General features: G+C 45.1%; 1 protein-coding gene across 1 annotated transcript in view; it reads right to left on the reverse strand.

Annotated features, from left to right (window-relative positions):
- HYDIN (HYDIN axonemal central pair apparatus protein) overlaps nucleotides 1–24,654 on the reverse strand; it is a 335,705-nt gene that overhangs the window by 111,946 nt on the left and 199,105 nt on the right. Inside the window, exons 24-36 of the mRNA XM_032853995.1 lie at nucleotides 18,404–18,541; nucleotides 17,542–17,701; nucleotides 14,646–14,765; nucleotides 14,172–14,381; nucleotides 11,844–11,981; nucleotides 10,299–10,476; nucleotides 8,239–8,366; nucleotides 4,753–4,880; nucleotides 4,182–4,318; nucleotides 3,821–3,948; nucleotides 3,496–3,687; nucleotides 3,010–3,159; nucleotides 90–329 (exon numbers count right to left, since the gene is read on the reverse strand). Of these exons, the coding sequence (XP_032709886.1) occupies nucleotides 90–329; nucleotides 3,010–3,159; nucleotides 3,496–3,687; nucleotides 3,821–3,948; nucleotides 4,182–4,318; nucleotides 4,753–4,880; nucleotides 8,239–8,366; nucleotides 10,299–10,476; nucleotides 11,844–11,981; nucleotides 14,172–14,381; nucleotides 14,646–14,765; nucleotides 17,542–17,701; nucleotides 18,404–18,541 (2,047 nt within the window). The remainder of the gene's footprint in view (nucleotides 1–89; nucleotides 330–3,009; nucleotides 3,160–3,495; nucleotides 3,688–3,820; nucleotides 3,949–4,181; nucleotides 4,319–4,752; nucleotides 4,881–8,238; nucleotides 8,367–10,298; nucleotides 10,477–11,843; nucleotides 11,982–14,171; nucleotides 14,382–14,645; nucleotides 14,766–17,541; nucleotides 17,702–18,403; nucleotides 18,542–24,654) is intronic.

Here is a 24,654-nt window from a genome sequence, read left to right on the forward strand (position 1 = left end):
GAAGTTGTCCACATCAGGGGAAGAGCACCAGTACAGGGTAGGGCCCAGCACAGGGAGGAAAATGAAATTTGGTTTTGGCCTCTGCTCACCTTCTCTTCTAAGAGATACTGCTGGTCAAATTCTAAGGAGTAAAACTCAATGGGAAAGCTGCAGGGATTCTTCACCACCACCTCACCCTCATCTCCAGGTGCATAAGGCAGCAGAGGCCCCAGCTCCAGAACTGAAGGACTAAATTCCAAGCATGGCTCTAGACCTTGCCCCTGTGCCAGCAGCATAAGTTTCTGAGCACTCTGCGAAATTTGGAACACCAGGGTTTGGCTGTAGAATTTCTGGAAGACATAAAAACAGAATAAGCATCTTAACTTTGTTTTTTTGTCACATGCAATGTAAACCTGGAAACCATGTGGGGACAAAACTGATGCTACTGACATTAAGAGAGGACATTTTTTATGTAAAATTTCATGAGAACAATTTATAATTCTGCATTCATACTGGGTATCCAGCATGCCCGGCATTGTGCCAAGTGCTTCATCACTCACAGAAGGCCCTTTAGATGCCACACTCATCCTTCAGACTCTCCACTATCTGTACCTCTGCTCTCATGTCATGGGCCCTACTGCATGCGGGCAGGGCAGGGCAGAAGTACTGGGATTAACATCTTCTGGAAGCAATCCTCAACCAGTGACTAAGGAACTACCACATAAACATCTCAGTTTCCTTGCTCCTGGGAAGGGGTAGTTCTGAAATGTGCATTTTGTCCATTTCCTCAGAGTATCCCAGTAGGATTATGTTCCAGTCTCCAAGGCAGCTGGCTCACTCGCACACCCTATTAGCTGCCTTCTTTTCCCCAACCACCTTTTACTTCTCCATCAGTGTTTCCTGCACTTCTCAGTTAATCTGCTTGCACTTGAATCCTTGTCTCCAAGTCTGTTTCTGGTAGATTCTGAATGAACATATTTCTGTTATTTGAAAATACAGTTAGGCAGCGGGTCAGGGATGGTCAGCTGGGGTATTCAGTTTAACAGTTATAATTACAGTCTGAATACCAATTGCTAGGGATAGCAACTATCCTAATCTGGTTTTACTAGGGAACCTATTAAAAATGTGGATTCATAGGCCCATCCCTAGAGATCCTGACTTGACAGGGAGAGGGAAAGGCTGGGAAATCTGCATTTTTAACCACATGCCCAGGTCATTCTGGTATAGTTAGGCTCATGGGTTGGGTTTGGAGGCATGACTGGCTTCACAATTTGAAGAGTTTCTAAGAATCTTAGCTCAAGAAGGAAAATCAGATGGATAGAATGTGGATGGACATATATTCACACGCACAAAATATTGTTGGAGACAATAAGAGAATGAATTATTGGCTAAAAGGTTTTCTTATGTAACTATGGACTTAGCACCTTTTGATCCAAACTTCTATATTTTGATTGCTTTTTATGGAAATATTTCTAAGACATATTATTCATTTCCTTGTTTTCTAACGGAGTATTCTGAACATCTGGTATAACATCTGTGATTTCTCCTGTAGTGCCGATGCTGAAGGAGACAGAGATGTGGACTGTGTGGGTTACAAGGCTAATTAATCTCTTGCATATTGCCAATAAATTGCTCTCCCAGTTGGTGGAAACACTTTATTAACTTTGACCTGTTCCAACTCAATGTTTATGGAACCACCTGAATAGATCTATTTTTTTTTAACTTATTTACTGATATGTCCCTCTTTTAGTAAAGTACCACAAATCTTGGCAATCCTGATAATAAAACCCCTAAAAGTCTTAAGACTCTAAGAATGACAAACATATTAATTCTTTTTTCTTTTCAAAGACAGGGTTGGGGAGATTTTGATAATGAAAGAAGCAGGGGCTTTATTTTAGAATCAGATATAAAGTCATTTGCTTTTCTTCTTTCTCTCTGTAGAGTCTACAGTATTTCTTCAAAGCATTTCCATTACCAGGAAAATGGGCATTAACTGTAGGCGTTCTATAAAACCTACATCGATTTTCTTCCTTTAAAAGAAAAAAGGAGAGAAAGCCATTTCCCTAATGCCTTAAGCTTTGAGCACAAGTCTTTACAGGGTAACCCCTTGAGATCCTCTCTGGCTGGAGGATTTTATTTTTACTCTGTTTCTTTGCTCAGAGTAGCTTTGTGCTAATGGTATTCAAAAAAGAAATGCCTGCGAGGCCCAAGGAGTACATCCACCAGGAAGTACTTCTTATTATTCTAACGACCAATGACAACAGTAAATAGTTATTGAGATACTACGTAGAGAGCCTTTTGCTGTGCGTTTTATTCACATTAATTCATTTAATCTTCAAAATAACCCTAGGAAGTAGGTATGGCCGGTTGATACTGTCTTAACTGAAACCCTACGAGTGAGAAGCTTTCAAATTCAGATTTTTAAAAGATAAACATAATGTACAGACTCTCTGTTATATAATATCCTCCACGGGGGCTGGGGGACGCCCCCTAAAAATCAGACACTAATATTTCCACAGCTGCAATGTTTGAGTCCACAAACTAAGTGGGATAAATAAAGGTTAAGTAGTCTCCTGTCAGTTCAGATGAGGTTTTTTCCCACCAAATGAGTTTGGGTCTGAAACTTATGAAATTTTTCCCCCTGGTTTCTGGAGCTTATTGGATTTTAGAATTGCAATAGGGGATTTTTGACATGTGATATTATTTTTCATTTTATCTATGAGCAGACTGAGGTTTAGAGGCGAAGAGATTACTCAAAGCCGCACAGCCTCCAAGTGCAGAAGCAGAAGGCCACTCACCCAGGTCTGCCGATAAAAGCTGACGTGCTAGATGGATCCTATTCTGGAGCTGGTGCTCTTAACTACCCGGTCACACAGCTCCTACATGAAGCAAGTACGTAATGTCCTTATCACAATACCAAAGCCAAGGTCACTCAGATTCCCTGGACACCAGCCTCATCAAGTGGGCCTTTGAGGAAAGCTCAAAGAAACCCAAAAAGTCTGAATGGAACCACATTTCTTTAAAGCTTACCTCTTCTTTAGGCATGAATTTCACTTGCACATTGGCCCTCTCCCCAGGATCCAAGACCCCAGACATGGGCTGGATCTCAAAGATGCGTGTCTTTGGCTTTAATTCAGCATGGAGTTTCCGTCTTAAGTATTTTGGCATGTGTTTCTCCAGCTGGTTAATAGATATTAGACAATTAGATCATCTACTATGGAAAACAGATTTATTCCATACTCCACTCAGTCAGCCTACATTTACTGAGTCCCTCCCAGCTGTCAGGGAATGGGTAGATACCAGGGCTAGAGAGATAAGTAAGACATCCCCCAGACAGCATGGCCTGGGAAGTCCTTGAATGCAGGGCTAAGGGCTTAGATTGTATTTAGGAAGCAGTGGTTGTCACTCTAGGTCTCGAGCCGACAACTGAAATAATCAAAGTGTGAAGGTCTCGGATCATGATTCTGGCCAAAATGGAGATGGAAGAAGCAGACTGATGGGCCACAACCCGTTTACCTTGTTAACTGGCTTATGGCTGTGGACGAACCATTCACAAGGGACTTGGAGAGGATTAGAAAACTGAATAGTTTCCACGAGGCATTGTCCACACTGAACTGTGGCAAACTCCACTTTCCCACAAGACAGTGTCATAGTGGGAATGGTCACCTTGGCTTGGAGAGAGATGTGAACTGTTGGTCCTCCGACCACCTAGAATAGGCATAAAGCTGGTGTTACCACGTGGCATGGGGTTGGAAGACTTGGGGGTCTGAAACGGTAACTGGCTCATTCTAGGGGTAACTGTAGCTGGGGATGACAAGCTGGGCCCTGCATTGAGTCGTACCTTTATGGGTAAGATGACCTCTTTGTTTCCAACAGGAAGACTGGCTCCTTGTGGGTCAAATTTGATTTCAAATGTTTCCGTTTCACAGTAAGGGAGATTCTTTACACGATCCAACTCAGTACTGAAGCCTAGACCAAGATAAACAACATTTCTTTGTGGGAAAGAGAAAGAGCAAACAAGCGCTGCCATAGGTAGAGACCTTCTGGGGCAGGATGACCGTTCCAAGTCTCAGTTAATGGGCCAAGAATTCTTTCAGCTGATCCCAGAAAAAATATGAACACAATTCCAGCAGAACGGTTCAGCTGGGCACCTTGTTAAAAATGACAAAGGCAAGAGGAAAAGGTCTCCCTAGCTTGGTTACCTGTATCATGAAGGACACGCTTTTCTGCATGGAAGGACACTGGGAAGTGACTGGTGTTGGTGATCTTGATGATATGTGTCCGGACGTCACCAAGGATGATGTAGCCAAAATCCAGGACATACTCTGGCAGCTGGACTCTGAAACAGTCAACGATCTCTCTTTACCAGTCACTTTTCCAAAACAGAGATTGTGCTGTTCTCTTCTATCTCTTGTCACAATTTTGTCCTTGGGAATGGAGAAGAACCACCCTCCAGAGAGAAGACTAGGAACAAGAAGCTCCCCCATGCCCAGGAGTCCATATTGCTGTTTCAGTCATTATCTCAAAACACATTTGGCCTAGGCCCTCATGAACCTGAAACCCAGCCTCTCCATTAGGCAAAGCCAGAGGTTTCTGACTTTCAGAGGCACAGACCTTCCTGGTTGGCTGGATGCTGGAGGATGGCAGATACAGGAGGTGAGTAGATTTCATTTCTAGATGACCAACCATTAATTAACTCAGGCTGCACTCTGGTGGGTGACACCGTTTGCTCTGATGCCCTCTGAAACAAGTCCCAAACAGAACGACACTCACTTGGCTAGTTTTTGACGACTCCGATAGCTCAGGTCATCTGCAGAATCGGGGATAATTGTTTTCTGATGTTCTATGGCGTAGCCTTGGACTATAAGTCGCTCTACCTCCATCTGGAGCTGAGGACTTAACTGGAGTAGGAAAGAACAGCAAGTGAGCAAATTCTTCTAGAACATGCATTCTCAATGGGGCAAATAATCTCTAAGAGGGAAAGAAATGCTTCATGGAAGGGGGGGGATGAAAAAATTTTAGATATTACAGTGATTTGTGGCCTTCCAAAGGGCCACAATACATAAACAGATATACAGTATATCTGTGGTATTGCAGTTTCCATGGGGGTGGTGGAGGGGGTGGTAAACAGGCATTTCCACACCATGGAATTGTCCTCAATAATGGAAAGGAAAGAACTATCGATATTGATGTATCTCAAGGGCATGACACTCAATGAAAAAGGTTACACACTGAATGATTCTCTTTCCATAACATTCTTGAAATAATGAAAGTATAGAAACAGAGAACTACAGTGGTTGCCACAGGTAAGGGAAAGGAGATTGGGGGGTGGCTATGAAGAAGTAGCTTGTAAGGCCAAATACAAATGAAAGATAAGAGGTTGGATTCTCCTTGTTGAAAATAAGGGGAGAGACTTCTTCCCACTCCCTTTTCTTAGGACAAATTGCTTCAAAAGCTTGTGAGTTCTTTCTCTGTTTTTCTGAAATACATATAGATCTTCTTAAAGCCTACGTAAGACTCTGGTCAGCTTTATAACCCACCAGTGTCTTCCTCAAGACCCCGGGAACCTTCTCTTCAAAATGTGATCACCAGGTAAGATAGAGGCCCCATCTCCCAGTTTCTGTGAGAGGCTAGGAGCCTGACTTCAGAGGGCCCTATCCTGCAAACATGAGAGGTTTCCCTCTGGATAAAGCCGATTTTCTAACACAGAGGGTCACCCTGATTACCATGTGAATTCAGGATGAATGATGTATGACAGGTGGTGCTGTCAAGTTCTCTTACTTAAGGACTAGTTATAATTAGTTATAGTTCTTAATTAAGGGCTAGTTAGTGTTTACCTCGAGAACATTTATATAAGAGGTCATATGTTTGGTTATATAAAAGGCTGAAATTTCTTTCTGTCTTTGCAATCTCTTAGTGGACGGTCTATAATGCGGATCACATCCTGGTTTAATGCTTATTCAACAATAAAATTGTTTTCTCTTCTCTTCTCCCTCTGTGGGGAGATTCTCTGGGTTGGAAGGAGATTTTGTTTTTAATTCTATTTCCTTAAGCACAAGGGATCTTTGTGGTGGTGGAACAGTTCTGTACCTTAATTGTGGTAGGGGTGACAGAAACCTACATGTACAAAAAAATTACGTGGAACCACACACACAAATGAGCACAAATCAAACGGAAATCTGATAAGCTCTGTGGCTTGTACTGATGACCATTTCCTGGTTTTCATATTGTGGTACCATGTCTTACAAGTTATGTAAGATGTTACCTTTGGGGAAAATAGTTTCTCTTTGGCCACATCCTGTGAATCTATAGATATTGCAAAATAAAAAGTTAAAAAATTTTATTGTCAAAGTGTTCAAAGAGGGTTTTTTTTTTTTTTTAAATATATTAAGACTATTTCATGGGGGGGTTAGAAAAAAAAATGTCTGGGAGGTGAGAGCGAAAAAAGGCTGAGAAATACTGTTCTCAAAGACTCACACCTTAGGTCTGGGGCCAAGCGGGAAGGTTAATGTGTGGAGGGGCCCGTGATGAGACCAAGGGATGCGGTGAGCGCTGGGAGAGGCGCATGTGTCACCTACAGGTGTGTCCAGTCATCTCGATGCAAGCAAAGCCCACCCTATGCTTGTTCGGAGCCAGGAGAGGTGGCCCCGCTACCTTGGGCCCGAGGACGAGCTCGCTCTGCCAGGGCCTTCAGCCGGTTCTCAGAAGCCCCAGCCCAGAACTGGAGGGGCCGCCAGAGACGGCGGGGCTAAGGCTCCGCTGAGCAGCCACCCGGCAATGTTGTGAGCAGAGTGGAGATGTGCTGCTGTCCTGTATGGACAGCTGGGGGCCCCAGGGGACAGGACAGAGGCTAAGAACACAGTCCTGGGAGTCGGACAGGCCTGGATTCAGAGCCTAGCTTGGCTGCCTGCCTGGGGACCTGCACCTCACTTCCACAAATCCTGTCACACTGTGAAATTGAGACAAGAGTGGCACCGTACGGCTCCCCACCACCGTGGGAGGGGGCGAATAAATGCAGGTCTGTAGGGTGACATAGGCTTGGGCAACATTCGGTAAATGGTAGCTCATGTTATTAATTATGATCATCCTTGGAGCAAAGGTGCACTCAAAGTTTCAGCAAAGCAAGCCATCGTGGGGGGCCTTTGGGGCTCCCCGTCTCCCCAGTGACACTGCTCTTCCCCAGCCTAAGGGCTCTGTAGCTAGCTTCTTAAGTAACTCTTCCCTGGGACCATATTCTCATGCATATTTGCATTTTAAAAGATGAGCACAGGGAGAAAGCAGCCTTCATGGTGAGGAATGGACTGTTGAGAGAAGCATTTCAGGGAATAGTTTTGGGATTTTTGGGATTTTTGCTCTTACTTCCCCCCACAATGGCAACCTTTATTTATATGCTGGGTCACTCTCTCCCTCAAAAGACCAACTCCTGGCTAGGCTTTTTTGGGATTTTTGGGATTTTTGCTCTTACTTCCCCCCACAAGGGCAACCTTTATTTATATGCTGGGTCACTCTCTCCCTCAAAAGACCAACTCCTGGCTGAGCTCCCACCTTGGAGACACCATGCTGAACCTCTTTGGCTGCCCCTGCCCCCACTTAGCTGCTGGAGACCAGAGGCTCTACTCTGGATCAATGCTCTCCCTTGCTCACTCGGTACACTTCCCAGGAAATCTCACCCTTTCCTGTGATCACAATGACCATCTGGTGACTCAGAGCACTTTCTCCAGCCTCTCTCTCTCCTCAGGTCCTGAGTTTCCCATCTCAGTGGGTCGCCTCTGCCTCACCCCCACATCCAACCAATCCCTAATCACTGACCATTCCACCCCCAGAGTATTTCTTGAACCTACCAGAGTATCCCTACCTCCTGCGTCATCACCCTTGTTGACACGACCACTACCTCTCATTTAGAGTTACCCCATCAGCTTCTAAGAAACTGAGCACACCTCAGCACATCTGTTCCCATCCCCCGCAGGCCCGAGAGCTTCTTGGAGCTCCACAGGGCAGCCAGAGAGATTTTTTAAAGATGCAAATCTGATTACCCAAGGCTCCACTTGAAACACTTCAGTGACTTGCTGTTGCCCTCAGAATAAAGTTCGAAACCCTTAATAGGTTCCCTAGGGGACCCCTTACCTCTCCCCCTTCTTTGCTCTAGTTACATCTTTTTCTCCTTTCGGTTTCTCAGAGATACCAAGTCCTTCTTGCCCCTGGGCCTTTGCACCTCTTGTTCTACCACAGTCATTTTGTGCAGAGTGAAGCTAATCTTACCTCCAAAGATTCATCCTCAGACATTTCCTCAGTTGTCTCTAGGTGAATGAGTATTTCATGTTTCTCGTGGTGTTCTTTTTCTAGTTTTTTTCTGGCTTGATTCAAAAAGGTTTCATACTTCTCATTTCCTGTGGGATTGGAAGGAGAAGGAAATAGGATGATTGGAAATATATGAATTATGCCTAAAACACAGACTGTCAGCTCAGGGTACATAAAGTGAGAAGGGAAGTGAACTTTTTGGTGCTTCGTCTGCCAGGTTTTCTCTGCCTCAGAGGGTGATGTAGTTTGTGAGTGAGTTCAGTTTGGATCAGAAACCCCATGGAGAGGGGCGCCTGGGTGGCTCAGTGGGTTAAAGCCTCTGCCTTCGGTGCAGGTCATCGTCCCAGGATCCTGGGATCGAGCCCCACATTGGGCTCTCTGCTCAGCAGGGAGCCTGCTTCCTCCTCTCTCTCTCTCTCTCTGCCTACTTGTGATCTCTGTCTGTCAAATAAATAAATAAAAATCTAAAAAAAAAAAAAAAAAGAAAGAAACCCCATGGAGTTTAAGGAGATTATGCTGTAGTGAGCCCCCAACTGGTTCTCAAGAACTTGGTGGCAGTAATACCCTAAGTCACAGGGTGAGCAAGCAGATTCCAGCTTCCTCGGTGCTCTTCTGGGTCTAACACTAACACTGCATGACTTGGGAGCCCCCTCCATGCTGGACACACTCAGATGGCCCCGGTCATCCTTTAGGTCACTTTGCACGTTTATTAAATCCCAGCAAACCAAAGGATGATATTTGCAACTACAACTGCAACTTAACAGGTTTCAATTCCCCCAATCAGGGATGTAGGCAATCAGTGGAGAGAGTTCAGATACCCGAGTTCACCCGTCGGCCAATGGGAATTCACATGCTTGAGGGATGAGATAGGCAGAGAAAGAGAAGTGCGTACTCCGGGATAGTAGGAAGCATTGGACTTGTAACAAACTGGAACACAGGAGACCCAACTAGAAGTACATTCGGTACTCACAGTACTCAGATGGACATTCTCTGAAAGCCCTCTGCTGGCCAAACATGGCGACTGCCTTAACGAGGCAGGCTGGGAACCGGGTTTTCCACCCAGTGGCAAAGGCTTTCCGTCCTGACACTTCTCTTTGTTTCCGGACTAACTAACATCTGGCTGGCAGGAACTCTAGATCCCAGAGTGTAACATGGTCTTAAATGGACCAACAGTTGTACTTGTATTTTCAGGGAGCAGTCAGGATATAACAGATGATCATCAATCGGCAGGTGAGCCAGTGACTTTGGGGCACAGGGGAGGGGGAAAGGCTGAGGATGAGGGCTCCATCTGAAGCCATCTGTGGAATGAAGATTTCAAGGAGCTTGAAGGAGTCACAGAGAAGGATGAGAACTTTGTCTTAACCCTTCACCTTGTACCCCATGTCAGGAAAAAAGAGCCAGAGAATCCATGGCTAAGACAGCCGCTCAGCTGAGCTTTGGGATTTGCCACGATGGAAGTCTTTTGGTCTAGAGGGATGGCTCCAGAGGCTAGATGTTACCAGAGAAACCTTGGCTAAGGTGTGGGCAGACAATTAATCAAAGTCTAAATTAGCCACTAAACTGTGTAATGCCAAACCACAGAAGGGGTCGGAACCTTGGTTGCCTTTCTGTACATTTTTATTTTGTGATTTCTACTCCTTGGAGTAAAATCAGCCTTTTGCATCAGTGGCCGTCTGTGAGCATGCCACAGTGAGGACACTTCAGGGACAGACTGCAGCTGGAGGAAAAGGCCTTTCCAAGTGCAACTTCCTGATCCCTCTGGATTGCAGTTCCCCGATGGCAAAACTGGCCAGGGGTCTTAATTTTGGGACTGCCATGGACCATATCCTGTCTCATTAAACTCAGGTCCCCGGGTCAATTTCAATTCGATTTTTTTTTTTTTTTGTAATTGTGGAATCACATAGAAGGAAACTAGTGAAGACCGCTAAGCAAATAATGGGAGTGCCACTCAACCTTCGAATAAACAAAGCAGAATGCATCTTTTGTACCCCAGTGGGGAAATTCTATGGGAGTAGTAATACCACGGAGTTTCCTGGGGAGATCGAGGCAGATTCGGGGGAAAATTCCCTCTCCACGCAGAGTGATGTTTTCTGGGTCCAGGTGTGCAATTTGTATCTGGAAACTCCTCTGAAAGACCTCAGGTACTCCAGGTAAGTAGTAAACCTTCAGCTCCTGCTCTTGATGTGAACTGATAAAACCCTACACAGCACAAAGACCAGAGAGAATTAATATTTACAATGGGCCCTGCTTCTGGAGACTTAATGGACAGGACAGTCCCACAGGCCTGCTGTGCTGCTTACCCTCCGTTCAGTCACATGAAGATATGTGAAAACGACAAGCAAGAGAACAGTAGGTAGTATATGTGAATGGGTATTTCATAAAAGAGGAAATACGAATGGGGAATAAATGCATTAAGAGAGACTCATCCTCTTAAACCATCAGGGAAATGAAACTAGGAACATGATGAATTTTTTTTAAATGACATATTGCCAAAAAAGACCAAATGTTGGTGAGAACATGTATCAAAAGAAACTTATATATGTCCGGTGGGAATGCCAGTGGTGAGGGGGAGGTAAAAAATACTGTGAAAAATCTTATCAAAATTGAACACATGCAAAGCCCATGACCCAGAAATTTAACTCCTAGGAAAATTCCCCAGGACAACGTTTCCAAATGTACACCAGGAGACAGGTATGAGAATATTTGTAGCAGAATTGTTTGTAACAGCAAAATTTTAGGGGGAAAAAAGATCCCAAACGTGCTCTGACAGGAAAAAGAAAGACTGCTTTCAATATAGTTAAAGAAGGGATATTATTTAATGGTGAAAATAAATGAACTACAGCTACATGCAACAATGTACGCTGGTCTTAGAAACACAGTATTGAGTGAAAAAAAAAAAAGCAAAAGGCACAAGATGCCATTACCAGTGCCATTTTCATAAAACTCTAGATAAGGCATGATTTGATAAAGCAAAATGTCCAAGTTTTGGGATCAAGTATATTTGTCTGTTTTGTTTACTATGCCATGCCTCCCCAGTGGCAAGAAAGTGCCTGGTCATAGCGGGTGCTTAAAAGTTTGGAAAAATTCATAAACTAAAAGCAGTTTAAGGATGCATCCAGGAGTAATAAAACTGTAGTTTAAAAAGGAAAGAGTAAGCCCAAGTGGGGAGGAGGCCCCTGGCTTCAAGGAATTACAAGGGAATTGTGAGGATGTGAGTGGAAACAAACCATTCTTATAATCATGAAAAAGAAAAAAAAAAACAAAAAACAAACCATTGGGTTAGACTCTCTTGTTCACAGAGGAATCCCTGGTGCCTGGGCAGTGCCTGGCTCATGCAAAACTCAATAAATTCTTGCTTAATAAATGAGTAAAGTGCTTGGATTGATTGACTGATTGATTGTTTCTGAGAACTCTTTATTTGTTGTTAAAAAGAACAATCACACCCATCATCCTGGCAGCGAATGTCTAACATAATCCCACATTCCACGGGCATGTGGCTTGCAGGTTTGAACTTGGGTCCTCCCTACCATTGCCCCACAGCCATCGAAGGCAAGGAGGCTACTTACCGAAACGGGCAGGATTAGGGGCACCCCAGGCAGAAGGTGGTCTGGTGAAGATAGGTGGTCAGTCAGAACCTTGAACTCAAAGCCAACTTTTCCAGTGTTCCTCAGTGTGATCTCATTCTCTGAGATGCGGTCGAACAGCTGGAGACGAGAAGGAGAGGGGCTGACGTCAGCCACCCTTTGGGATGCTGCTATTATCCTGGCAAAGGGCGGTGGACAAGTAAGCCTCACAGATACAGATTTCATTTTTCATGATCTAGACGCTGGCCAATCTACATTTTACTGTCACCAAGGTGGTCCCTGGGGCGGGAGGAGAACCAGACCCTGGAAGCCTGGCTCCACGTTAGCTGTACCGACGACAAGTTCGGGTTAGCGGGGCCACGTGTGAGGGTGTCTAACCCTCCGCACCACAGAGACTCATAATGGAGGATCTTAAAAGTAAAATTTCCCATATTAATATTTATTTTTTGGATGAGGTTTGCATTCAGAATTGGGATTTTTCTACTTATAGGGAGAGACATGGTGCAATTGGCAAAACATACTCTTTTTTCTTGAGATTTTACTAACACAGCTCAGCAGCTAATCAGCAGGGCCAATAACCACAGACTGAGGCCACTTTGGGGGTTCTTGGGATAAGCTAGGGGAAGAACTGGCTGTTTCAAAGAATACACTCTAAGCTGAGCCAGAATTACTTGCCAGGAAGACTCTGGAGATAAAGAATTCCATTCGGCCAACCCAGTGGACAAAGTCTCAACATGAGTCAAGTGAATTGCTTCTAGGCACAATGTTTAACCTATAAACACACGCACACCCACAATTCAGTAATTCTACATGCAGGAGCTATATAATGGGTGTGTGTGTGTCTAATTCCCATTATAATTTGGTAGGAGATATGGTTTCTGAGTACATAATACAAATCTAATTGGGAAAAGAAGGTGTACAGACATAGAATTAACAATTATTCTAAACCAAAAACTAGAATGTACATTATTTGATGGCAAAGAATATACTTAAATGCTAAGAGAATGCAAAGTAAGAGGAAAAAAAGTAGAGGATGGAGGGAGGCTGAGTCTGATAGTTTGTGAGACTTGGGGTTGGCAGAGTAGACAAGAGGGATAATATAAGAGGAAGTATTGCGGCAGAGAGGGCTGGGAAGTAGTAGGGTCGGCGTGTAAACTAGTTTGGTCACAAATGGATGAAGGGGCTCCAAGGGGAAACTGTAATAAATGAAATTTAATCTATAAGGAGCATCAGTTAATAGAGGGGCTTAGGAGACCCTCACCCAGGTGGAAGAGCTTGACTCTGATCCAATGGGTGACAGAGAAAGGGCCTCAGGATTGGAGGCTTCCCTGCCCCATGCACAGGACTGCCCAGATACTTTACTTAAATGACCACGACCACCTAGAAGACAGGCACTGCCACCCCATTCTTACTTTATAGACGAGGGGCACTGTGGCTTGGAGAGATCTTGATATGTTCAAGGTTCCGAGTAGGAAGTCAGGCTGGGGTGACATCCCAGTTCTTCTGACTACAAAACCACACTCCTTTCTCAACACTATCTTGCTTTCCCAAATGCTGCTGGAGTTAACTGTTGTGGGACTTGAGAAGATGAAAATGCAGGTTTGGGAAAGTCTGTGTAGCAGTGCTGTGTAGACGGGTTGGTGGCGGAAGCGAGGAGTGCGGTGTAATCCCTTCTTCCATGGGGTCCTCGGCCTTACCTGGGAGCTTGACAGAACTGATTGAGAGAGTCATCTTTCTCAAGGATCCCACCCCAGACCTACTGAATCAGAATCTGCCCTGGAAGCAGATTCCTGGGGGACTCATGCACACGTTATGGGTTGAGCGGGACTAACTACTGTCCTATCTCAGGACCAGCATGAGAAGCCCCCAAGCCCTGAGAACCTCAGTAGCCATGGGAAGGGCACACTGATGCCTAGGGATCCTACTAGATGAATTCGAAAGCCCCGATGCCGGTAAGGATGGAGAGGCAGTAGCGAGTAGCGAGAGCGCAGCGGCAAATCCCTTGGAGATGGTAAGCTTAAGGGGCTGAGAAGGTGATGGTGCTGTTGGAAGAAAAGCAGGGGTTGGCGTGGGCTTCTGGATTGCAAGGGAAGGGATTTAACATGAATTCCAGGAGACAGAGAAGCAGGTGAAAAATGCCTGGCCAACAGCGGGCGGTGAGATGATCAGGTTTAGGGAGGCAGATCAGGGATCAAGGTTGGGGTGGTGGCGAGACTGTGAAGATTCGGGTTCCAGGAGATGTCAGAGCACAGAACTGTGTGCGATGTTTGAGGAGAAACCGGGAAGTCCCCTCCCTGTAGTTGGCAATACCTGTAACCCGTAGTTAATATCCTTGGTGTCAAAGGAATAGTTGACCAGGGAAGCTTCTCCCTTCAGCATTATCTCATAGGTGGGCCCTCCTTCCACTTCGCACAGGGCTTTAGCCTGTGCAATGATGTCACAGTGTCCGTAGAAGGTGAATGACATCTGATGGCTACTGTGCGGCTGCAGCACTCCGTACAGGGGCAGAATATCAAACACCTGGAACACCAAACACCGGTAAGTCACCCTGCGGGAGGGCCTCAGCTGGGATGAAGGTAGGGTAAACTTTAGTCAATTTACGGGTTAATTCCTGACCTTAACTTGTTTGACTCCGTGAAAGGTGGCTTGCCCAGCACCCTGCACGTAAGTCATGACAATCGGGGGCACAGTGGTCTGCCAAGGTTTATGTTTCCAACTTGAGGCAGGGGCTCAGCAAGCAGAGTCAGTCTCAAGTGACTTCAGGGCCCAGAAGGTGTTACTTACTTCTTCGATCCCGATGGAAAAAATTTCTTCCCGCTCCAGGATCCATGGGGGTTCCTGAACCTCCACCTGGCTCGGGTTTGGGTCTATTTTTTCTGTTTCATCAGAGTTGAGGTTTAATCCCTAGAAATTAGAGGTGTGGGGAAAAGCTAGCAAGCATTCACGACAGGTCCTCCATGTGCTGCTCCCCGCTCAGTGACAGAAAACTGAAGTATATTGTTCATACCTTAAAAATGGCACATTTTTCCCCCTACAGAGATCAAGGGACAAGTGCCCAAAATACATGTATAAGGATGTACACCGCAGAACTCCTTAAAACAGCAAAACTTTGGAAGCAAATGAAATGCCTATCAATGGAGGATCACTTCAAATGGAGAGGGTGTGGCACCTGCATCCACGGAGGATGACTCAGTGTATATTTCGGGACTGGGAATCATATGCACAACGTATTATGGAGTGAAAAAGCAATTCCACTTCTGTACAATTGCATGCACCCAGGGATCACACCTGAAGGTATAAGCATGTGCAAATTCATTCAGAGATCAAACAGTTAGCTGGGAGGTTGTCTGCTAAAGTTGCGGTAGCACTTTTCCATAAGTGGTGGCATTGTGAGGAAATTATTGCTTTCATTTTTCTGTATTGTTGAGTTTTCTAGGACAAACCTCTTTGAACATAGAAAAAAGAAAACATATAAAAGACAACTGTTTTACATATACACATGTATTCTAAAAATCTGGAAAACACAGAAAGCTTCAAAGAGAAATATAAATCAATTACTAAGTTACACTAAGTTATACGTATATATGTGTGGGCGTATAATGTGTTTATATAAGGGTATGTGTCTGTGTTCTGACTTGTCAGTTGATAAGAGTGCTGCCATCCAAGTGACTAAATATTCTTCCCAAGGAGAATATTTAGTATATTTAGAACATACTTTTTAAAAATAGAACACGTAGCCAACAGGTACATGAAAAGATGTTCATCAGCACTCGTCATCAGGGAAATGCAAATCGAAACCACAATCGGTTCTTACCTCACATCTGTCATAATGGCTACAGTCAAAAAACACAAGCAACAAGTGTTGGTGAGAATGTGGAGGAAAAGGAACCCTTGTGTGCTGTTGGTAGGAATGCAAACTCATGCAGACAATGGAAAACAGTGTGGAGGTTCCTCAAAAAATTAAAAATAGAATCGTCATATAATCCAGTAATTCCACTACTGGGTATTTACCCAAAGAATATGAAAACACTAACTCAAAGGGATAGATGCACCCCCATGTTTACTGCAGCATTATTTACAAGAGCCAAATTATGGACTCACCCAAGTGTCTACTGATAGACAAATGGATAAAGAAGGGGGGGGGTATATATACCACCAATGGAATATTACTCAGCCCTAAAAAAGAATCACATTTTGCCATTTGCAGCAACATGGAATGACCTAGAGAGTATAATGCTAAGGAGGTCAGTCAGAGAAAGGCAAAAACTATCTGATTTCACTCATATGTGGAATTTAAGAAACAAAGCAATTCTACCAAAAAAAAAAAAAAAAAAGGAAGAGACAAACCAAGAGGCAGACTCTTCACCACAGAGAACAATCAGGTGGTTCCCAGAAGGGAGATGGGTGGGAGGATGGGTGACACAGGGGATGAGGACAAAGTGCACACTTCACACGATGAGCACTGGGTCATGAAGAGACTTGTTGAGTCACATGGTGACAACATAGTGTGCAACCCACATCGTTGGGTCACTATGTTGTACACCTGAAGCTGATGAACACTGTATGCTAACTCTATTGGAATTAAAATAAAAAATAAATACAGAACATGGATTTATTCTTACTTAATATATCAGAGGCTGCTCTAAATCAGTATTAGAGAGCTTCCTCATTTTTTAAAAAAAGATTTTTAATACTCTGGTTTTTCTTCAGACTGCATAAATCTTTTGCCTTAAAAAAAAAAGATTTTCTAGTATTGCTTTGTGCAACTACAGTTTGGTTTATTTAGCAAGTCTCCTACTATGGAGTAAAGTTGTTTCCAATTTTTCTTACTTTTACCACCAAAGCTTCAGTGTACAAGGAGAGTCCATGTCTACGAGAGCATAAAGGCATATCCTGAGAAGAGTATCCTAGCAGAACTGTGCATTTTAAATTTTGATACACTCTCCAAATCATATTTAATGGAGGCTATGCCAGTTCATAATTACCTACAAAGCATGAAAATGCTTGCTTACTCCCACTCTGCCACTACGGAGACAAACTCTATTTTATTTTTATTTTTTAAAAAAGTTTATTTATTTATTTGCCAGAGAGAGAGAGAAAGAGGGAACACAAGCAGGGAGAGTGGCAGACAGAGGCAGAAGCAGGCTCCCTGCTGAGCAGGGAGCCCAATGTGGGACTCAATCCTAGGGCCCTGGGATCATGACCTGGGCTGAAGGAAGGCGCTTAACCTACTGAGCCACCCAGATGTCCCAACAAACCCTATTTTAAAAGATTTTATATTGTCCATGGAGATATGCTAATTTATTTTTCCAATTTTTTTTGCTATTTCTAAAGTGTTGTGACAAACATCGTTGTATCTAAATCTTTGTATCTCCAATGATTTCCTTAGGCCATCCTTCTAGAAGAATTTAAGGGTATGAATTTTTAAAATCCCTTGCTCTCCCCTTTGTTTTCACTATGGGATGACTGAGGAGAATCTTTCTCCTTTTGTAGGCTCTATCTAGGAGCTGGGAAGAATGCCTTGGGTTACAGATAACCAGCTTTTTCATTAAAGAGAAAAATCTATGTGCTGAGGTGTGTGACTCTCAGTGGGACGCTGGCTCTTCGGGTGTTCGGTTGGGAAGTGACCCAGATGACATTCCCCAGCCTCATCCCACCCAAACCCCAGCATGACACTTGCCATTGCTCCTGCCTCTGTTTTTCCTTTAGAGTAAGGACCCTCGGCTTGCCAAGACATGCTGTGGACTGAAAACTGTACATCGGAGATGACCACGGTGGGCACTTGTACTTTCTTGTTTTCTCTTTCTTCACACCCGACACCTTCATCTGTGAGGACAGTCCTGAAGAGTTGAATGAGATGTGTTGAATAACTCATTCAGCAATCATCACAACACGGTCTTCAGCTATGTCGTAGACCCACCTTCCTCTCTCTCCTATTGCACCCCCAAAGATAAGTGGGTTCTCACTCAAAGGATGCTTTTCTCAAGAGGCCAGCTGGGCAGTGCTGTTACTCCCTGCCCTCAAACATGGACTCTGGGACATCAGGCTGGCCACTTTTCCATAGACTCCAACCCTTCTTTCCTGGCCTACTGAGCCTATGTCCAAATTATGAGAAATTCTGGGAAGCTCTAGCAATTCTCCAGACAATTTGCTGTGTCCCCAGAGCTCCATGTTAACTTTCGTTATTTACTGGAGCATTTTATTGTGAGAATATACTGTTTGGCCAATTGCCATATCCTTTTTAGCTTGCTACACTTGACCTGACCCTGGCTGCAGACCTTGGACAGATGGAGAGAGCAGTGTGATGGGAAGGGCTTAGTCCTCCAGGGCTCAGGAGGCTGTGACTTCCTGAGAGCAGAAATGATTTTCTACTCTATCCCAGAGGCACAGTCGAGGGAGTCATGCGCAGAAAGCCCTCACTAAAATGTTGACTAGTGAGTGGCCAGTTGAATAAATAAGGGATGAGTTTGAGAACGTAAGTCAGTGTGGAGGAAAGAAATTGCTATTTAAAAAACCCCATCTGGCTTTGCATTTGCACTTACTTAACAAAATCGTTTAGATCCATCTCGGGGGACTCTGTCGCTGGCACTGCTTGCGAGCTGGCAGAAGTTGAGGTGAGTGGGATGGACTCCGCCTGGGACAGGGGGGCACTGTAGGCCTTCCTCGGCCATGACGCGAACCTACAAAGGCAGGGGGGCCACAGGCACGCGTCAGCTTTTTCCAGCCTGTGCTCAGTGGGAATTTATAGTTCAGGGTCAAGCAGAGACAAGTAGCGCAAATGATCGGTTATCCAAATCTACCAAGATTCCGAAATCAAAGGAACGTTAGTGAGCGGAGGGGCCTGGCTCCTTTTCCAGCTGTATGGATGACAGTTGGTTACTGCAGATCGCAGCCTCTGAGGCAGTGCCTCTTTGAAACAGATGCATCGGCAACCAAAGCTTAAGTCAGGGGCTTGCGTTCCGAAGAAAGAACCAGCCACCACCACCTGTCAGGGCTGCACTGTACCTCCACCCGAACCCCACCCACCCCACTCCCTAAGACCTTGAAGAGTGCAAAAGCTCCTTTCATCTTCTTCCATGAGCTTCCGTTGTGGTTTATTGCAGTCCAGATGTCTCAAGTTGACATTCTCTTACACTGAAATCACACCATTTTTGGCTAAGGGTCCATGTTGGGCTGGGTGCTGGAAAGCTCAATAAAATAAAGATTCCTGAACCCCATTCTTGGGTGAATTCTGATTCAGCAGGTCTCAGACAGGGCCCAGGAGTGCGATTTTTAACAGCCTTCCCAGGTGATTCTAATGTATAGCCAGATTTAGTGGGTAGGAATGGCATCACAATGGCTAAGGACTGGTGCTGATAATTAATAGGAGGCTAGCACTCAGGCTTCCCAGCAAGAGCCAGTGCCGATGAACTGAGGACGATTCCGAGCACTCATTAAATCACCCCAGGTCAGCAGAGATGCCCAGGGAGACTCGGCTGAGCTGCCCCACATAATAGCACTCTCTCATCCAACATTTGCACACTCCTGGGATGTTGTGCTGCACGGGGAAAAAAAAAAGTGCCTGTGGGAATATCTGTAAAGGAAAAATTCAATGCTGTAGTGTGTCTGCAGACCTGAGGACAAACAACACCTCCGTGGATCGTGATACCTGAAGAATTGGAAGTGAGAGGTCTCTGGAGACAAAGGAGCCTGGGAGAGTGGTCCCACTGCTCACATACGAAGCCATAAGGAGACAGTGAAGCCTTTGTCATAGTGAAGGCTTTAATTTATCATTCAAATAAAAAACCTGCTCCAAAAAAACTGAAATAGAATGTTGGTGGTTTGGGGGATCGGATTTCATTTTACCCTCAGGAACAGATGATTACTTTCCTGTTATACTGACCCCAAGAGGATTAGGTTCAGTTATTTTTAAAAGAGCGTACATAGCCAACAAGGAAAATCAATATTGCTCCGATTCCAGAGCTCCCTATAAGAGCATCCCCAGAGAAGCCAGGAAAGAAACCCTCCCTTTAGCTGGGACAGATCACATGGACGTCGGACACCCTGTCCGTCAGCCACACTGGTTTGGGCCCCGAGGCTTCCCCTCCTCCTATTTTATTTTCAACTCTTGGGTAAGTTAGGATTGATAACACTCTTTTGTGCTGCAGACTTTAAAAGTGCTCCAGTCTTTTTTGCTCTTCTCCCTTCACTGGAAGCAGGGATAACGGCTCGAACATGTTTGTTTCAGTTGAGATGCTGTGCCATGGTCCAGGTGATACGCGGAGACCATATGTGTGGGGTGGGGAGCAGCCTTGCAGGAGACACAGTGACCTCTGATCCAGTGATTCATTGCACCTGGATTCTGGGAGCGTGCCTACAAAGGGTGAAAACCACCCCTGACTGGACTAAAGGTGTTTGTTTGGCTCATGTGTTGCCATATGTATGGATATACACACTGACAGCTGTAGCTGGCATATTGTTACACCTCTCTCACCGGAATGATGCCCCCACTCACTGGAAGCTCTGGGTGTCGGCTGCCCCTTTCTCTGGCTCATTGGTAGGAACTGCCTTCCCTGACCCAGAGATGCCCGGAAGGTTATGCCCTCCCTCCCCTTAGGGTGCCACCTGCAGGCTAGGATAGCTAGATGAGAGTGAGGGCTCTGAATGTGACAGACTCAGAGGCAATTTACACTCCAGAGCTCTCCACGGGGTCGGGCAGATGCCCTAGTTCTCCCCTTGCCCTAGCTCATTTTTCTTACTCTCTCACAGTTTCTCCGGAGAGCCTCCCTTGATAAGCACCTGCTCAAGAATCAGCGTCTCCGACTCCGTTTCTAGGGAGACCACCGCAGCACTGCATGCTTATCAAAGATCAGAAAGCCAAATCTTGCTTCAAGGGACCCAGAGCCCAGTGGGTCAGGGTCAGAGACATAGGGACGGGTATCATTCAGAATATGAGTGCTCCAACAGCAAGACGTGTGGAGTGCCCAGTGATTCAGTTCAAGCCCGGGGGTGGGAGGGGTCAGACAGCCTGGGTTTGAACTCTGGCTTCCCCGTTCACACACTATGTCACCTAGCTACTGTGTCAGTGATAGAGTCCCCCTCACCTGATTGTTTGAGGCTTACGCTGGACCCTCAGCAGGGTGCTTGAGTCAGGGCAGAAGTCCAATGCGCTGAGCTGCTCTTGCGTTCGGCTGACTAGGGAACACCTTCATTGCTGGAATTCAGATGAATTCCCTCCCTGCCTCCCTCCTTTCCTCTAACTCCACTCATCACAAGCCTGCTCCACATTAGACTGGCCCCTGTTTTCTATCTCTAAGTGGAGACTGTAATCATTGCTTTAAGTCAAGTGAAAAGTAGGCAAGTTCCTGAGCCCCTCTAGGCACAAAGTCCCAACCACGTTTCCTTATTTATTGCCTGGCTTTGTAGTCTTACAGTTGTTGAACCTCCCACATCGGGAAGCAAATGACAGATGGGGCTGGCTCAGTGCCTTCCCTACCAGCTCGTTCCAGCTCTGGTACATGAGAAAGGGAAGCAAACTGCAGCCACATACCCATTATGAAAGCAGCCTGCCTTAGCCCTTTGACTTGATTGTGTCCCAGAATGCTTCCAACTGGTTACCTATGCTAAAGGGGTTGATGGCAGAACATCAATGAGTAGCCAAAGTTCAAGTTTTCACCCTCAGACCTTTGGGGGTAAAATCATATTTTTAAAGGTACTCGAAAGGAGTTGCAGTTGAAGCTTCTAGAACAGTGGTTCCTCCTGCAGCTGTCCATTGGAATCACGTGCCGAACTGTAACATCAGCTGATGCCTGAGTCCCAACTGTAGAGAATCTGATTCACTTCGAGTCAGGATATTTGAAAGCTTCCAACATGATTTTGCTGTGCACTCAAGGCCAAGTATCAAGGACAAAGAAGATGGTGGCAAGAAGGTCACAAAAATTGGTGATCAAACAAGAGCCTTCTTGCTATGGTCTGAATATTTGTGTCCCCCCCAGATCTTGTATGCTGGGATCCTAAGCTGTAAGGCGATGGTATTAGGAGGTGGGCCCGCTGAGAGGTGATTATGAAACAGAAGCTTCATGATGGGATTCATGCCCTTATCCAGGAGAGCCTGGAGAGCGAGCTCGGCCCTTCCACCTTAGGCATACAGCAGAAAGACACCATCAGCGACCCAGGAAGCAGTTCTCACCAGACAGCAAGTCTGTCTGCGTCATCTGCTGGGCTTCTTAGCCTCCGGAACTGTGAGAGATAGATGTGTGGTGCTTGGATTGGTACAGCATCCAAACAGACTAAAACAGGCCTGAGGTAGGTACCTGCAGCCAACACAACTCATCACTTACTCTCCACCAGGTACTATATGAAACACTCGATAAGGTCTGCCTGATTAAATCTTCGCAACAGCTCAATGAGGTAGGTACTGTGATGGTCCTCGGTCTTCAGATGACAAAATGGAAGCTCAGAGAGCCAGTAAGTTAGCCTGGCTCCAGAGCTCACTCTTCACCAGTTTGCTGGACAGTCCACCTCCTTGATGGGTAAGGGCTTCTCCTTGGTCACGTCTGCCATGCCAGGCCCATGGCCGTGACTCACAGGCTTTTTCATTTTAGGGGTAATTGAAAGCCACAACATAGAGAACAATGTATTGTCTAGAACCCTTCTTTTGGACGATGAGAGTTCCGTCCTGATTGTAATCTAGGTAAGGAAAAGCCAGCCACATTTGACCTTGCCTTGAAGTGACTTCCCGCAGAGTTTTGCTGCAAGGTGAGTGGTGGAGGAATGTACCCAGATCTCCCTGACGCTCTCCAGAGGGATTTCTGTGAGAAATAGCCACTTCTATAAAAGCTCCAGAAGGTGTCCCCACTGCTACATACTCTTCGAAAGACGGCAGAACAGGTAGGCAGGCTGTGAAATCTCCCTTGTAATTCGTTTCAGAGCCCTTTAGAAATACTTTCAAAACAGGATGGTTTTTTTCAAGTTGATTTCTTTTAATATTGAGTCTTTAGGAGATGTAGCTAGCTGTGGGGCATTTTAATTAATATGAACACATAGATAAATCAAGTAGGCTCTTTTAAAGAATCAGATCACTAAATGAACGAAGCAGACATAGCCCTAACTCAGGTTCAAATACGCACTGACGCTTTCCACTGATTTCTTTAGAAGCCGGCTTTGCTCACACTGAACGTCTACGAGGCCGATACCCTCCGCCAGCGCTGGAGGCACTGGGAAGATGCCTTAAAAAGAATGAATCTATAATAAGGTGACTGGAGTTCTACTGTTGCAACATTAAAGCAGGACGAAAAGTTTCATAACATTCAAAACTGAAATAAAAAACAGCTCAGTTCATTTCTCGATGGGGTAACGGATGTGGTATCTCAGGAAATTGGATGAAAAGGCGGCAAACAGAAGGAGATGACAGGATCCCTTCCAGTGATCACCTTAAGTTAAATATGAAATGAGCAAAAAGCCCACCCTCTTCAAAGCTCTCCTTCAAAGGCTCTTGGCCTTGATCTCTTGCAGACCCACTACACAGGAACTTGTCTCTGGAAGCTCAGACTTGAGAGATGGCTATAGTCTTCCCATCAGTCCCAGAGGCTAATCTGACCCCTGGGTCAGATAAATTCACTGGCCTATCATAGCAGGAGAGGAGATCCTAGGTGGATGGGCTACAGGATCCAGGCTGTGGGAGGTCTGATGAGGGAGGCCTGGGAAGCTTCTAGGGGGCATCACCATGGAGTATAAGCAGGTTAGCTGGAGGCTGGCCTCACACTGTTCTCTTTCATGAGGGGCTTAAGTTTATAAAGAATGTCACATTTATAATGGGGGGGGTGAGGCAACATTCGCTTTATTATTATAAAATTTGGAAATTTGGCCACAGACATGTACAGAGGCAAGGCCCAGGGGGAAGACAGTCATCTCCAAGCCAAGAAGAGGGCCAAGAACGGATCTTTCCCTCATGGCCCACAGAAGGAACCAATGCTGCCAACACTTTGATCTCAGGTTTCTAGCTTCCAGAACTGTGAGAAAATACATTCTGTTTTAGCCTTCCAGTCTGAGGTAAACTAGCAAACTAATATAAAATAGCACACTAATATGAACATTCAATGTTCCTTTGAACTTTCTCTGTGGGAATTCCTGTTAGCTTATCCAGACCTCAAAATTTAAAATAAATATATATATATATTTTTTTAATAAATAAATATATGTATATTTAAATTGGCATTTTAGCCCACTATATTACTGGAAATGGAACTGTTTCCCCGTAATTTAAAAACAAATTCCCTTTTCTTGGTTTATGTAGCCACTTTCTTCTTTCTCAGCCTTCTTTGCCTAGTCCTCTAATTCTGCCTACTCTTCCAATCAGAGTCCCCTTCCTGGGCCTTCTCGAACCATAGAATGCTAACCTGAGAAAGCACCTTATCCTGATATCCCCAGCAGCTCATCAGCAGAGTGGAAAGAAGAAAGACCAAAGATGACAAAACTGCACATCCCACAAACTTTTCGCATGTTGTCACAGGACTGAAAAGAACTCCTGATTTCCACCCTCATCTTTGCCATCCCCTGTTTCTGCCAGAAGTTCTTAAATGAACAGATGGGGCTAAGGGCCATCTGTAAATGAGCTGTGAGGAGCTAAGTGTCTATGACAGAGATTTACAAATCTGTTACTTTTTTTTTTTTAAAGCGCATCTGTGAAGTCCTGCTCACTGGAAACTATTTCTATTGTTTACTCAGTGTCATGTAGCACTGGGCTACCCACCAGGTTGTGCTGAAGGAGCCCAATTTCTACACTGATTCTTATTCTGTGGTGGGGGTGGGTACA

Source organism: Lontra canadensis, unplaced genomic scaffold (assembly GCF_010015895.1).
Source record: "Lontra canadensis isolate GAN:19392208 unplaced genomic scaffold, GSC_riverotter_1.0 scaffold8, whole genome shotgun sequence".
Classification (NCBI taxonomy): Eukaryota; Metazoa; Chordata; class Mammalia; order Carnivora; family Mustelidae; genus Lontra; species Lontra canadensis.